The sequence below is a fragment of the Trematomus bernacchii genome, unplaced genomic scaffold (genome assembly GCF_902827165.1).
Source record: "Trematomus bernacchii unplaced genomic scaffold, fTreBer1.1, whole genome shotgun sequence".
NCBI lineage: Eukaryota > Metazoa > Chordata > Actinopteri > Perciformes > Nototheniidae > Trematomus > Trematomus bernacchii.
In genome coordinates this window covers 7,441,586-7,455,853 of record NW_022987714.1, presented here as the reverse complement: position 1 = coordinate 7,455,853, position 14,268 = coordinate 7,441,586, and the positions used below count along the sequence as shown (strand labels likewise).

At 40.9% G+C, this 14,268-nt stretch overlaps 1 protein-coding gene and 1 long non-coding RNA gene across 4 annotated transcripts in view; one reads left to right on the top strand and one right to left on the bottom strand.

Annotated features, from left to right (window-relative positions):
* LOC117491588 (fatty acyl-CoA hydrolase precursor, medium chain-like) overlaps window positions 1-10,237 on the bottom strand; it is a 32,004-nt gene extending 21,767 nt beyond the window's left edge. For both annotated transcript variants that reach the window (XM_034141658.1, XM_034141657.1), the window contains exons 1-8: window positions 10,016-10,237; window positions 1,660-1,852; window positions 1,433-1,574; window positions 1,049-1,182; window positions 761-914; window positions 550-654; window positions 362-460; window positions 86-229 (exon numbers count right to left, since the gene is read on the bottom strand). In XM_034141658.1, the coding sequence (XP_033997549.1) occupies window positions 86-229; window positions 362-460; window positions 550-654; window positions 761-914; window positions 1,049-1,182; window positions 1,433-1,574; window positions 1,660-1,852; window positions 10,016-10,091 (1,047 nt within the window). In that variant the 5' untranslated portion in view covers window positions 10,092-10,237. The remainder of the gene's footprint in view (window positions 1-85; window positions 230-361; window positions 461-549; window positions 655-760; window positions 915-1,048; window positions 1,183-1,432; window positions 1,575-1,659; window positions 1,853-10,015) is intronic.
* Window positions 5,693-6,893, top strand: LOC117491607. Of its 2 annotated transcripts, none has more exons than XR_004556783.1 (3): window positions 5,693-5,951; window positions 6,625-6,694; window positions 6,791-6,893. It is a non-coding gene; the product is annotated as an uncharacterized LOC117491607 (long non-coding RNA). The 2 variants fall into 2 exon arrangements; XR_004556784.1 differs by having other exon boundaries at window positions 5,693-6,004.
* Window positions 10,238-14,268: the final 4,031 nt, after the last annotated feature.

Sequence of the window (14,268 nt, the reverse complement as noted above, 5' to 3'; positions counted from 1 at the left end):
GACAACACATTAGCATGTTTTCATGGGCAATTGATAAGCTCTTCAGTCACATAAACATCAGTGCTAATTTAGCAATTGCACTTACACCAGCAATCATCCAGCCCCCTTCATCATTATTAATGCCGGTCATGAATGGTACGGTAAGAAGTTCATGTGTACGGAACAGCTCGTCCACTGTTTTTCTCAGGAAGTGTCCATCAACATTTACAGAGATTTTCAAGGTTTGATCCTTAAGAAAAAAAATTGTAAAAGTAAAAGTTGAGATAAATACTTAAAACATCATGGAAATCTAGCAGAATATTCCTATTAAAAATAAATCCTACTAAATAAATCTATATATTATTTGCATTCAATATCTCACCTCTCCCAAAGCCTCAATAGTTTTTACGTCAACGATTCTCATGCAATCAGCGATCTTCTGTGTGCTTTCGAGGCTACAGCCAGACATATTTGCCACCATCTGAGGAGATATATGTGGGATACATCTTAACGACTTAGAAAAAAAATGTGTTGTGCACTGAAGAATGTTTACACACACTTATAATTAACCTGTGCTACTGGTAGAGGATTATTTGAAACAAGAAGATCCATTCCAGCAGTGCCACTCTCAGCAATGGCATGATGGAAGAGGCCATCAGACAACGGTGAGAGGAGCTGTTGATTCAAGGAACAAAGAAAATGTAAGGTTCTGATGACAGAAGTAACTTTGTAGTAATTGTGATGTTGTTTTTGTTGTATTCAACTGCAGATTGATACTTACCAGTAGAGATACGCTCACTCCGCCAGCAGACTCCCCAAATATTGTAACTACATCTGGGTTTCCTCCAAAGTTGTGAATGTGCTGCTGGATCCACCTCAGAGCTTCTACCTGATCCAGCATGCCAAAGTTCCCAGACATGTGCTCATCTCCAGTGCTGGAAAGGCAGATACAATTATATTGTTCACCGCCTAGTAAAAGTGACTACTTTTTCACATCAAATCCAATGTAGTGAGATATTATTTTAGTATGGTAATTCTAACTCTTCTTAGTGATTTGAGTGGTTTTAACCTGAGAAAGCCCAGAAGTCCCAAACGGTACTGGATCAGAACTACGACCATATCCTGGTAAGCAGCCAGGGCGGAGCCATCATACGTGGAAGCTGACCCCATACCAAACCCTCCACCATGAATCCAGACCATGACCTGGTAAGGTAATGAAAGCCCTTAAACTTTTCAACAAGCATTGAAGGCACATTCTTACTTAGATTCTCGATAAACCACATTAACAAAGACTTTAATATGACTAGATAATAACACAGATTGTGACATCAATCCCTTTGGGGTATGGTTTTAAAAAACCTACATTGTCACTCAGTATGGATTATTCAAAAGGAATCCTTATCCAAACCTGAATAAATTAACTGAGTATCACTCACGACATGGAGCAACTTACTGGAAGCTTGGCATCGAGAGTTCTGTTGGCAGGAGTGTAAATGTTGAGGTAAAGGCAGTCCTCTGAAATGTCTGGCAAATCCACGACCATGACACCAAGTTTTTCCAACATATCTAAGGTTAAGTTTTTATATTGAACACACCTGAAAAAGAAACAAGATTTTCAGTGAGTATTGAATATCATTTTAAAGGAAGGTATGCAACACCTGTAGCATGTGGAGGCCTTACATGGGGGGCTGCTTGGTGGCGTCTCTCACTCCTTCCCATCCCTCCACAGGCTGGGGGGCAGCCAGTCTCAGAGCAGGGCCCACAGGTGGCTTTGCAAATGGGATACCCAGGTAGGCATGGACCCCATTCTCCTGCCCCTTGACACTCAGAGTCTGACCTCTCAGGCTTCCCAGCTTTGTGTGGACTTCAGGTGCTGTGAGGATATTAGGACTGACTCAGAATCTCAATGTAATGCAATGTATCAGTGTAACTTACCAGGAGAAATAGCATGTCTAAGTAGCACATATATTTCCATCATGTAGGCAACATGTGTTCATTGGCTGGTTCTAGATTATGTTGGAACAAATAAATGGTAAAGTTTTAGATAATACAACAACTTTCCAATTGATTTCAGCCATGTCGAGCCCTATGGGTGACGTCACGGACACTACGTCCATTTATATACAGTCTACAGCAGGGGTGTCAAACTCAAGGTCCTGGGAACAAATCCGGCCCGTGACTTCATTTTCTGTGGCCCCACAAGAGCTTGCAAAGAATATAATATGTTTATTATACGGTTACATGATGATTTAATGAAGCACGTTGCCCATAAACTACATGTCCCACAATGCATCTCAAATTAGACTTTTTTTTCTCAGAATTTGACTTTTTTTCTTCTAAATATGCCTTTTTCTTAGAATGTGCTCTTTTCTCAGAATTTGACTCTTTTTTTTAAATGTTACATTGAGTTCAGGGGGGTATACTACGAATCTAGTTCAACATATCCTGGATATGTTTTGAGTTATCCGGTTGACTAAAAAAAAAAAAAAACCCGCTCACGCTGGCTATCAACTCGATCGCTCAAGCCAGCCGTGTCCTATCTAGTTAAGTGCGCGTTCACATAAAAGTTGTGGTATTTGGAGTGTTCGACCAATCACAAACATGGACAAGCCGTGTACTAACAGCGCAGCGCGTCATATATTTCCTGAATGAAAAGTCAACTAATATTAGACAAATATGAAGACGTTAAACTTTAAACATCCATGACTTAAACACTTTATCCAGGATAAAAGCCACATAGTTGCAGCAGCAAGGTGAATACTGCTGGTAAAAGAAAAAGTGTTTGAATACGTTAACAGTTTTACAGTAGCGTGGCGTGGGGAAAAATTTAGGGGAAGCCCATTTTTTTGGGTTGGTTGGGGGGGGTGGGGGGGGGGGGGGGGGGGGGGTGGTCAATAACGTAACCAGATGAGTGATTACAGCGCCCGGTATCATTTTACACACATTTGTATCACACAGATGCAGGACTTGCACACGCCTGTTATCTAACCGACAGGTCCGCACGCACTCTCCAGCCGAAACTCTCGTTTTATTAATTTAAGCATTTTCTTATTAATTTATGCAGACACACCCCCCCCCCAAATGCAATACCAGCCGCTCAATGCGCAGTGCAGATTCAGTAATGAATAAAAAAGAAGCATTCATTCACAAAGTAAATCAGGAGACCTTTAAAGTTTTATGTACACATCAAAGTATCAGTAGGCGTGTATGAAACACATGAATTCAAAAACAATTATGTACAGAAACATTTGCATGCGATAGTCCACCTTCTCTTCCCTTCCCTACACACGGCAAGTGCAGCAACAGTCCTCGTCTCTGTAATTAGCTCAGTCCGTAGTCCAAAAGTAACTAAAAAATATAAACAATCTCATCTATTCAGGTGAAATCGCCAGCCGCCTCTGAAGGGAAGCCACAGTTAGCTGGCTTCCCTTGGCATGGCCCTGACCAATCACAGGTTGGCAGGGGCATCACGTGGGCCTCATCTGATTGGTCAATCCCTCAATTTTTTTCACCAAGGGAAGCCTGATCCGACTAACCTCCTCTCGCAACAGTGAATGCAATCTACTGTTTCACCATAACATCTAGAGGGGCGCTGTTTGTTTCACTCTTTGTAATAAATACTCAATGAGAGTGGGGGAGAGACGGGCCGGCAGCAACACACAGCAAAGAAGAATTATCGAAACAAAACAAAGTGTTTTTATTTATTTATTTAAATTATAACTACAATCCGAAAAAACAGGGGAAGCCTGGCTTCCCTTGGCCTCCGGGAGAAAACGCCACTGCAGTTTTATGATATCACTGCTGCCCCGTCTAAAACACGAGTGAATCTGACTTTAATGACATTTGACTCGAGTGTTTCGTCAACTTAATGTGTTGCAACACTAGAACCGCCAATCGGGTCAATTTGACCCAGAGCTGTTTTTTTATTGTGTGTAACTTTTTTTCAATAAAATATTAAAGTCTTCCAGTCCGTGACTTTTCCTGAAAGTGTGTTATGTAGCACCCTATGTTGTTAAAAATTGTCAATATGAAGTCAGATTGAAGAAATCGCCCAAAAAATTGCCATTTATACCTATTTCCGCCAAGCGGATCATATTGACACCACCCCTTTTCATATAAACATGACGTGTTGCTATAGCAACGCCTTTTGTCTACTGCGGTTCCTCTTTATAGATTGAGAGATAGATTGAGAGAGAGAGAGAGAGAGAGAGAGAGAGAGAGAGAGAGAGAGAGAGAGAGAGAGAGAGAGAGAGAGAGAGAGAGAGAGAGAGAGAGAGAGAGAGATGGATAGATATATTGATAGATAGTTATAGATAGAGAGAGAGAGAGAGAGAGAGATAGAGACAGTCTGTAGTGAAGGAGTGCGCTCCCGCTCAGTCCCGGGAGACTGCTCGCGCTGCGCTCCGCTCCGCAGCAAACAGCTGTGGGGCGAGTTGAAAGTACGTTATGCTGGCCGCGGTGTCTAAATAATGCTTCCGGGCCAGCGGGCCATTTATAATGTCGAGCCCTGAGAGTCCACAGATTATATTGGTATACGTTTCATCCCTGTGCGATCAAAACTCACTGTTCAATAAAAGAACATTTTACCTTGAAAATCAATGCATTCTAATAGCGGGTCAATTTGACCCAGGTGGCGGTTTTAGGTATAAAAAATCTCTGGCGGTTCTAGTGTTAAAATAATACTTCTGCATACAGTATGTGACACTGTAAGTGTTGCACGGCCAGATACGGCTCAAGAAGCTGACTCAGATAAGGAAATATATTATACATTATGATGTGATATCATGTGATATGATGAATGATAATGGGACACATCGACGTCTGCACTCACAGTGCCGCGGACTGTAGGTTACTTATGTTGTGGCAGATATTTAAGTAAGCTTTCTTAACGCTAATGTTATAATAGTCAGATTGCTCTGAAGATGGGAGGTGATATTCTATTAATTTTCACGTTCACACAGTCGGTGATTTTGGCCGGCCGTCTTTCCTGCAACGGCAGTTTAAACTGTATTTCCTTTCTCCTCCCGTCATATGAATTGATCGCTTTAAACTCCGCACACTGAGCTCTGATTGGTTAGCAGGCAGTGCTTTTATCCTGGAACCTATCCTGCTCCGGAGGCTAGCCGTTCAGAATAAGTTATCTAGCCCGCTAAGAAGTGAACCAGCGTCGTAGGACCGGAAATCCAGGAAGTTAGCTTGCTATTAGGGTGGGCGATACCACCAAATCTGGATTCGATACCAAGTATTTCAGGGCCAGTATCGCCGATACCGATACTTTTTTAAATGAAAAGCTTCTTATGTACTTTCATGTAGGAGAGAGCTGCATGACATGATTTTTTAGCTGAATGCATCATAAATAGACTAAATCTGAATTCATTTTCATGATTAAAGACAGGACAGTTTTTATAGACAAATACACATTTTACTTTTGCAAATTTAAAGTGCAAACATGAAAAATAACAATACAAAGTGGCCACAGTAGCGAACTGCCTTCTTGCACACATCACAGTTCACTAAGTTTTCTTTGACAGTTGTGAAATAGCTCCACACAACGCTCCTCTTTCTCTCAGCCATCATGCGCGCGTTTGTGTCGCACTCGCGAGTCGCTGGCTGCTGCTGTCCTGCCCTGCTGGCTGCTGTCAGTCAGCTTGATAATCTGCGTTCAGGCAGGGAGCGCGCTGGATGTCATGCTGGTCTATGCTGGTTTTAGCTGGTCTATGCTGGTGAAGCTGGTCTATCAGCAGTCTTGCTAGCGAAACTGAAATAGACACAGACAGACAGAGAGGGCGGGACACGGGGGAACGGCGAGACGGCAGTGGTTGATACAAAGCGGTATGTTTTGACTGGCACTAACGGTCGAGGAGTGAAGATCAGTTGAACGTTTCTGTGACTCCGCCCAGCGGCTGCTCTTCTGAGAGGCACCGCTCTGACAGCTCTGTCTACTGGGAAACGTGCTAAAAGTCCTTCTGGAGGTAAGCAACACTACACAATTTCACCAAGTCTGAGAGTAAAAGCTTTCTCGAAGGTTCGTTTTGCTTTCTTACAACGTTACGTTAATGTTAACTTAACCTTACGTTTGCTAGGAGGCTAGCTGTCTTAGCTAACAACAGTTAGCAGCTAACGTTTTCTGCAGTTTGTGTTTCCCCTGAAAAACATGATGCAGCTATAAATTGTAAGTTAACTTAACGTTATCTTACAAGTTGAGAGAGTTACGTTTTGTTTAAAATCGTCAATGTAATGCCATTAGAGGTGTTGTGTTGAACATGAAGTTAGCTAACTGTAGCTCTCCACCAAAGGTTAGCATGTTAAGCTGTACTTTCTGTGGCAGCTAGCTTAATACAAAGAGGGTTTTTGTGCTTCATTGTAAACTTTTCTTACAAATGTGTGTTAATCTAGCTGAAATTGTGGGGACAGTTTTTTTCTACTCAATGATACAGACCATTGTTGAGGAGATGCAAAACATACATATACTTTGAGTAATGTTACTTTGCTGCTAAAAAATGAAACATTATCAGATAAGGACATCACCAAAGTGTGTGAGTCTGTCAGGGGATTTGATCTGTTCTTTGCATGTCGTACACACTGCTCTGGTATGAATTAAAAATATAATTGTAAAATGTAAATCTCGCTCTTGTCATCGTTCAGGCTTTGCATTTGAACCCTTATGACTGGTTGCGGACTTGAAGGGAACGCCTTCCTGACATCCAGGAAAAAAGTGAGATTCTAATCTAATCTAATCTATTTCAATGCCAAAAGCAAGTTATTGTTTTTAACTTTTTTTTTTTAAATATGATTTTTTGGGGAATTTTAGTTTTATTGGACAGTAGAGATCTACTGGAAACAGTGGAGAGGGAGGAGATGATATGCAGCAAAAGGCCGAGCCGGATGGTTGCTGCTCCATGTGGAACGTGTTCTATCAGGTAAAGCACTTTGGTACCCAGTTATTTATGGTATTGAGTTTGAATGTAGCCTTTGGAAGGTATTTTCCAACAGTGCATTGTAAAGACTGAAAAAACAGGCTCAGGTTAAAGCTTGACATGATTTGGTCTTTTACTTAAGAGGATGTTTGTCCTCCTGTCTTCTCTTATTTCCTTATCTTTCTTTCAGGTGTAACATCTACCAATGGTTGTACATGACACCACCTCTTTGCTGTCCTACTAGTCAACCCTCCCGCCTTTCCTAAATAGTGGTAAGTTGTTTTACAGTTCAGTGTACGTTAATTTAGCAACTTAATGCTTTACTGCTGTTGAATAAACCCTATATATATATATATATATATATATATATATATATATATATATATATATATATATATATATATATATATATATATATATATATATATATATATATATATATATATATATATATATATATATATATATATATATACATCCATCAGCAATCAATAAAACAAATCATCCAACACAAAATAAATCTGGACCTATTCTATTTCTTTTTATACCACAGCATCTATTGGGACAGCTCATTGATGTCATCAAGAGCCATTGAGTCTACCTTTTGTAGTCGGCCTCTCAGAATGTTTATCATTTCTTTGTCTCTTAACATTCCTATAATCATTTGTTTTTTTATTGTTGATATTGTTTTGTTCTTTATTTTTGTTGTGAGAATCACTTTGCAATTGTGTAAGTGCTATATAAATAGTTATACTAATATTATTGTTGTTACCATCATTACTATTATTAATAATGTCTTCTTTGTTTTCTTTATTTATCGCTGCAGAAAGGTTCAAAAAGTTCCCTGTACATGGAACCATGCCTGTCCTCTGTTCCACATGTCTTCAGTCCGTTCTGGACCCCATGACTCGGACACTAGTTCTACCAAGGCTCATTAGAGGTAAGCAGTGGTAGGAGAGTGGAGTTATCTTTGTATTTAGGCTGCAAGTCGACAAGAATAGATTACAAATCGCTTAAAAAATGGTTCAGATAAGAGGCACCATGTGTTACGCAGGTGTGGCGCTGATATAGTTTATATAATATGCGGTTGAACTTTAAAATCAAATTATTTCCGGTGCAGAGACAAACACTCGAGGTGGATGTATAAAGTACATACTGGTGTTAATAAAATATAGTGTATATCCCTCAATTTATCGACAATAAGAATGACAATACATACTTCCGGGTGTAAAGTAATATATCTATCATACTGTAGATCCTACACATCCACTGGAGGAAGATTCTGAAAGTAAAATATACACTTCTCACTAGAAATGTAATCATAAAGCATTATTATGGCCAAACTATCCTACAATTCAGGATTTTCCACTGAAAAAAGTGTTGGATTCAAGATTCAAAGGTTTTATTCTCATATGCTCAGCAGCTACAGTGTAGAAATGTCAATGAAATTCTTCTGACCTGAGCTCCTCCAACAATGCAACATATATAATAAAATACAAAAATACAAAATAAAAAGTAGTGCAAAAAGTTTATATACATGTAATATAATAGAATATGATATTTACAAGAACAGAATATTAAATAAAAAATTAAATACGGTGTATTGCGTGGACAATAGACCCAATCACAGTGAATGTTCAAAACTAAACTTGATACATTTTTCTTTTTCATCTCACAGTGCACATATTTAAGTAATCATAACACAAAGCTAAAATGTAATCTGTTTTTCCTTTCTCTTTTCAAGAGTGCTTCAGAGGATGGCTGAATTCACAAAACGTGGAGAAGACCGAGAGGGAGAAGTTGGCCGGTTACTACATTTCACAAAAAATACAGGACCTTGTGAAAAGCGGAAAGAAACAGTTGAAGGAAATTGCTTAAAAATATGAAGTAATGGGTGTTTTGAAAATGTTTTCAAATGTGTGTTAATGTTCATTGTGTGTTATAAATTATTTTCCTGCTTCTAATCATTTGATGTATGAGTATTTATTTACAAACATTCTATACATTCTGGTACCTTTCTGGTAAGGTAGGTGCTCTGATCTGAAATGATAGATGTTCATTGAGCTACTGCAATTGGGTGAGAGTGTTTCATCATCATATATGACCAGCTTAACCATCAAGTAATCCCAGTTAAAGTTCTACTCAAGATCATACCAGTCGGACCAGCTAATGGTGACCAGACCACTGTGACCACCAGCTTTTACCAGCTAAACCAGCTAATGGTAACCAGCTAGACCACTGTGACCAAACCAGCTATCCTGACCAGCTAGACCACTGTGACCACCAGCTTTTACCAGCTAAACCAGCTATCCCGACCAGCTAATGGTGACCAGCTAGACCACTGTGACCAAACCAGCTATCCTGACCAGCTAAAGTGTCCAAAACCCCTCTTAACCAGCAAACTAATCCAGCCTAATATTGACTGGCTGGTCAGGCTGGTTTACCAGCCTGACCAGCCAGACCAGCCTTGTTGGTCTGGCTGGTTTTTTCAGCAGGGGAGAGAGAAGAAAAGAGCGCATATACTTGTGTTCGTCTGCACATCGTTTTTGATGAAAATGACGAGTAGAGGAGAGGGGGGAAAAAGTATTAAAGTATCAATTCTATTGGCTCTAGTATCGATATTTTGAAACGTAACGTAATATCGGAAGTATCGATATTTTGGGATCGATCCGCCCACCCCTTGCTAAACGAAAATCTTGCTTCGTAGTATAGGCCCCTGGTCTACAGTCTTTAATCTTCTTTGCCATGCTGTTTGTATAACTAAATCAAAAATATAACTCACTAATTAGTTGAATATCATCTTATATTGCATTACATGAAGACAGCAAAAAAAAGAAATATTAACTACAGCATGAACTCTTATCCTAATTTGCTCTTTGGCAGAGATGTTTCACCTTTGGACATAGGCACGATCGTCAGTGGCTGAAAGGTCAACTCGATTGAGGCGTAAGAAAATGCAAACAGGTTGCTTCAGTCATAGACCTTTTAAAAGACATTTAAAGAAAATCAACTTCTCCATTAGGCCTACGTGCTATCTAGACTAGCTTGCAGCCAGATCTGCATACAAGTGTTGCCACGGACTTTATCGTGCAAAGAAATAAGTAATCTACTTCACTTACCATGTGGATCTGCAGCAACATCGAGGAATAAAACAGACGTCAGAAAGAAGAAAGTTTGTTTTGCACGGAACGTCATGGTCTCGGCTGGTTACACACTGCTTGGTTCTGCAAACAGGAAGGACTTGCAAACTGGAAATGAAACCTCCAAAGAAGCTGTCTCAACTTTGACCAGTTGAATCCTGCACTTATTAACCTATTACGTGCAGTAGCGTGGCGTGGGGAAAAATGTAGGGGAAGCCCATTTTTTTGGGTTGGGTTAATTTATGCAGACACGCCCCCCCCCAAATGCAATACCAGCCGCTCAATGCGCAGTGCAGATTCGGTAATGAATAAAAAAGAAGGGTTTGAATGGGGTGAAGCCACTTTGCCTCACTTTTATCCGAACTGCAGTGCATTGTGGTCAGCAGAGCGGAGATTTTCAGGATTTTCAGGATTTACAGGATTTGATTCAAAGTTTAAAACCTGTTTGGGGAGTTTATATCAGTTTACTTAACTTCGGGCCTCTGAAGGGAAGCTAGAGACGGCTGGCTTCCCTTGGCATGGCCCTGACCAATCACAGGTTGGCAGGGGCATCACGTGGGCCTCATCTGATTGGTCAATCCCTCACCAAGGGAAGCCAGATTCCGGTGGCCTCCTCTCGCAACAGTGAATGCAATCTACTGTTTCACCATAACATCTAGAGAGGGGCACTGTTTGTTTCACTCTTTCTTTGTAAAATACTCAATAGAATGGCGAAGTCCCTCCCCTTCCGGTTGAGCCCCATGGGACCTTATTTCGGAAAAGTTATGCATTAGCCGCGTTCACACCGGAGTACTTTCACCGTACTTTTCGCGTTTTAGTTCCGTGAGTCGCGTTCACACCAAAAATCGTACTTAATCTCGGGTACTTTTACCCCCATTTTTAGAGCCAACTCAGAGAGCGTACTTTTCTGTGGGTGAAAAGTTCTCCAAAAGTGCCCCAGTGCTGATTGGCTGGGCGAATTGCAAACCACGCCCGTACAACTCTGAAAATGTTGTGTAGAGCCGCCATTGTTTTTCCTCGCTACAAAAACACAACGCTCCGTGCGTTGTGTTTGTTTTTGAAAGCAGTTATGGCAAGCATCAAGAAATGATGAGGAGGTGTCGGCGCTTCTGGAGATCTACGCAGAGGACATTAAACAAAGTTCAAGCATACATGAAGCACTCTTCAAAAAGGAACAATCCTCCGTGTTTGAACCTCTTAAATCGCTGCATAGCCGATTTATTTGGACTGGATTATCCCAGAGGGTCTAAACATTCTTTATAACACAGTTTCAGATTTGTGAAACCTTAATTCTATTTGTGAAAATACAAAAAAACATTCCTAGTATGTTGTAAAACTACATGGCGACTAAACAGATCTTGTATCTTGCTTATTTTCCCCTCTTAGGAAAGCGGACACGGGATGCGAATTTCTTTGACACCGCCCAGGCGTTGGAGGACCGGCGTGCCGTGGTGAATGAGTCGCTGCGTGGAGATCAGATGGTGCTGTTCACCAAGGCCCAGGAAACGGAGGACAAGATGCTCACCTCGATGGAGCGCCAGGCAGCAGATGGAGCGCCAGCAGCACCAGGATGAAGTGTGGGCGCTGCGCCATGAGGAAGCGTCGGCGCAGCGGCAGGATGAGCGACAAACTGCATTTAATAACAGTTTATTTGGTATAGTTTTTGTAAATACTGACACACGACACACAACGTTGCACTAAGGTGTGCATGCTGCTGAGAATATCCCTACACCTGGGACAGTTTATTTTATATTGTTATTACTGTTATGACTTTATTTTATATATAATGTTTACTGACATGTACAACTGACACTTTATTTACATTTAAAATTGTTCTATTTAATGTTATGTCTTGAGAGTGCAATAAAGAAAACCGACATGGCGATTAAGCTTATTTCTCCTGACACTTTATCTTTTGTGACCTGTGTAGCATCCTATACATCACATGTAAGTGATTATTCTGATACCATCATGTTTCATCGGTTATAAACTGGCAAAGCTTTATTTGTCATTTATTTATCATCAATGTTGCAACCTTGTGGGGGAATGGCAGGGGCACATACACAAATATGACAATTTATATAATTTTAAATATTATTTGACCTAAACTTTTAATTCCCCCCCATTTCACACAACACAACATGGAGTCCACTATGGGCCAAAACTAACATGTATGTTTGCATAGTGTTTATGGCAGACGGATGCAGTGGGTCTCAGGAAGATATATAATAAAGGTGGGTTTGCTGCTGAGACTCCCTACAGCTGGGAGTTTATTTTATATTGTTATTACTGTTATTATATAGTACAACTGACACTTTATTTTATATTGACAATGTTTACTGACATGTACAACTGACACTTTAGTTACATTTAAAATATTTCTATTTAATGTTATGTCTTGAGAGTGCAATAAAGAAAACCGACATGGCGATTAAACAGATCCTGTATCAGTTTTTCTTCTTCTCTTGTTTTGTAGCGGGTTGCAAACAACTTTAAGGTGCTTACCGCCACCTACTGTACTTGTAATCTTCCCTCAGGGAAAAGTACTCCGGTGTGAACGCGATCTGTACTAAGTACCCTGGGGTTAAAAGCGCCAGGGCTCTTATGGCGCATTTCCATTGCAGCGCGTAGCTCGCTTTAAGCGTGCCGTGTCGTGCCGTCCCCTTTTTTGGTTGTGCTTCCACTAGGCCTCGTTCCGGCGCGGCACGGCGCGGGGCCACTTTTTCCCCTCTTTTCTGGCCCTAGAAAATTGTGGTTCTATCGGGGCCAACAAACAGGGCTGAGTCGGGCTGAGTATGCTAAACTAGAGAGAGGAGCGCTGGCAAGAGGGCTAGAACTACAACAAGATGGACATATTTGACCGTGATTTAATTGTAATACACGTTTCAAAATGATGCCGAAGTAACAACATACTGATACCGGTTAGTAAAAACCATGAATTAATGCTTTGTCAAGTCTGCAGACAGACGGCAGGCGAAAAACCTTTTAAAATTCGTGTTTTTCTAGATGGAGATTGGCTAAGCTAACGCAGTATATGCCCCGACCGTCCACACTCACAACAACGGCCTATACAGACATAAATACAGCAGCGACTGTATTCACCATGACACAGGCAGTCTGTGGTGTGTACTTGTTTAACTTTTGTCGAGTTTCTGAACATATATAAGGAGCTGTGAGCTCTGAGTGCTCACAGCTAACGGCTGTGTTGTGTTTCTGGATTTCTCATTGAAGATGACGTCACGGCTCCGCCTACACTGCGTTACTATAGTAACTACCCCAGTTCCTAAACTGTAATGGAAGCGCAGCATGAAGTGAGTCGGCCCTGTTAAGGCCCAACGCGGCCAAGCCGTACCGAGCCGTACCGAGTGTGGCCGAGGCCGACCGTGTAGTGGAAATGCGCCATTAGTGCCGGAACTAAGTACAGGAAAGTACTTGGTGTGAACGCGGCTATTGAAGTCAATGGAGAGAGAAAGATTATCTTTCGATCCTGTTTGAATTGTGCCACGAATTACACATATGATGTTTGTCAATTTAAAAGATAATTTTGCAAGTCAAAAAAAAAAAAATGTGTCGTAAAACTGCGAAGTAACACATTTGTTTGTGTGAAACGCTCAATGAACTACATCTCTGGTCTACAACACACGTCACCAAGATGGCCGTCACTACTGTCTTGTCAACACAACGTTTGACTATCCTCACTATCACCACAATGAAACACGTCCTGAAGAATGTCATGCAAAGCTGCCTGCCTGCCTTCCTTTGATTCTCTCTGAACTGCCTGGTCGTTTTAATGTTTAATGTCAACCATTTGTGCAGATAGCATGAAGTAGAGAAGATCGCCGATGCTAACGTTAGCGTTAGCATTTCTCCCCCGGGCTTAAATGGTGTATTATAGAATGATCACACCGGTGACAGTACTATTCAAAGGGTTCACGAAATATGACTACTACTCTTACTGTTTAACATTTTGGGTTACTTAATGTTACTTCATGTTAAGGCTAATAAAAATGACAAGGCTGTAATGCTAACTAACGTGCTAGCTACTAGCTAGGTAGCTAACTTGATCAAGCCACTCCTGGTCCTTTCATCAGACGGGAAGCAAAAGAACGAGCAAGACCCATTGCTGGTCTGATAACAACCTGGTACTAAGCACACAGGCATCTTGTTAAAGTTATCTTATCTTAGCCAGCGCCATATAGATAGATTATATCTATATTGCGCTGATCTTAGGT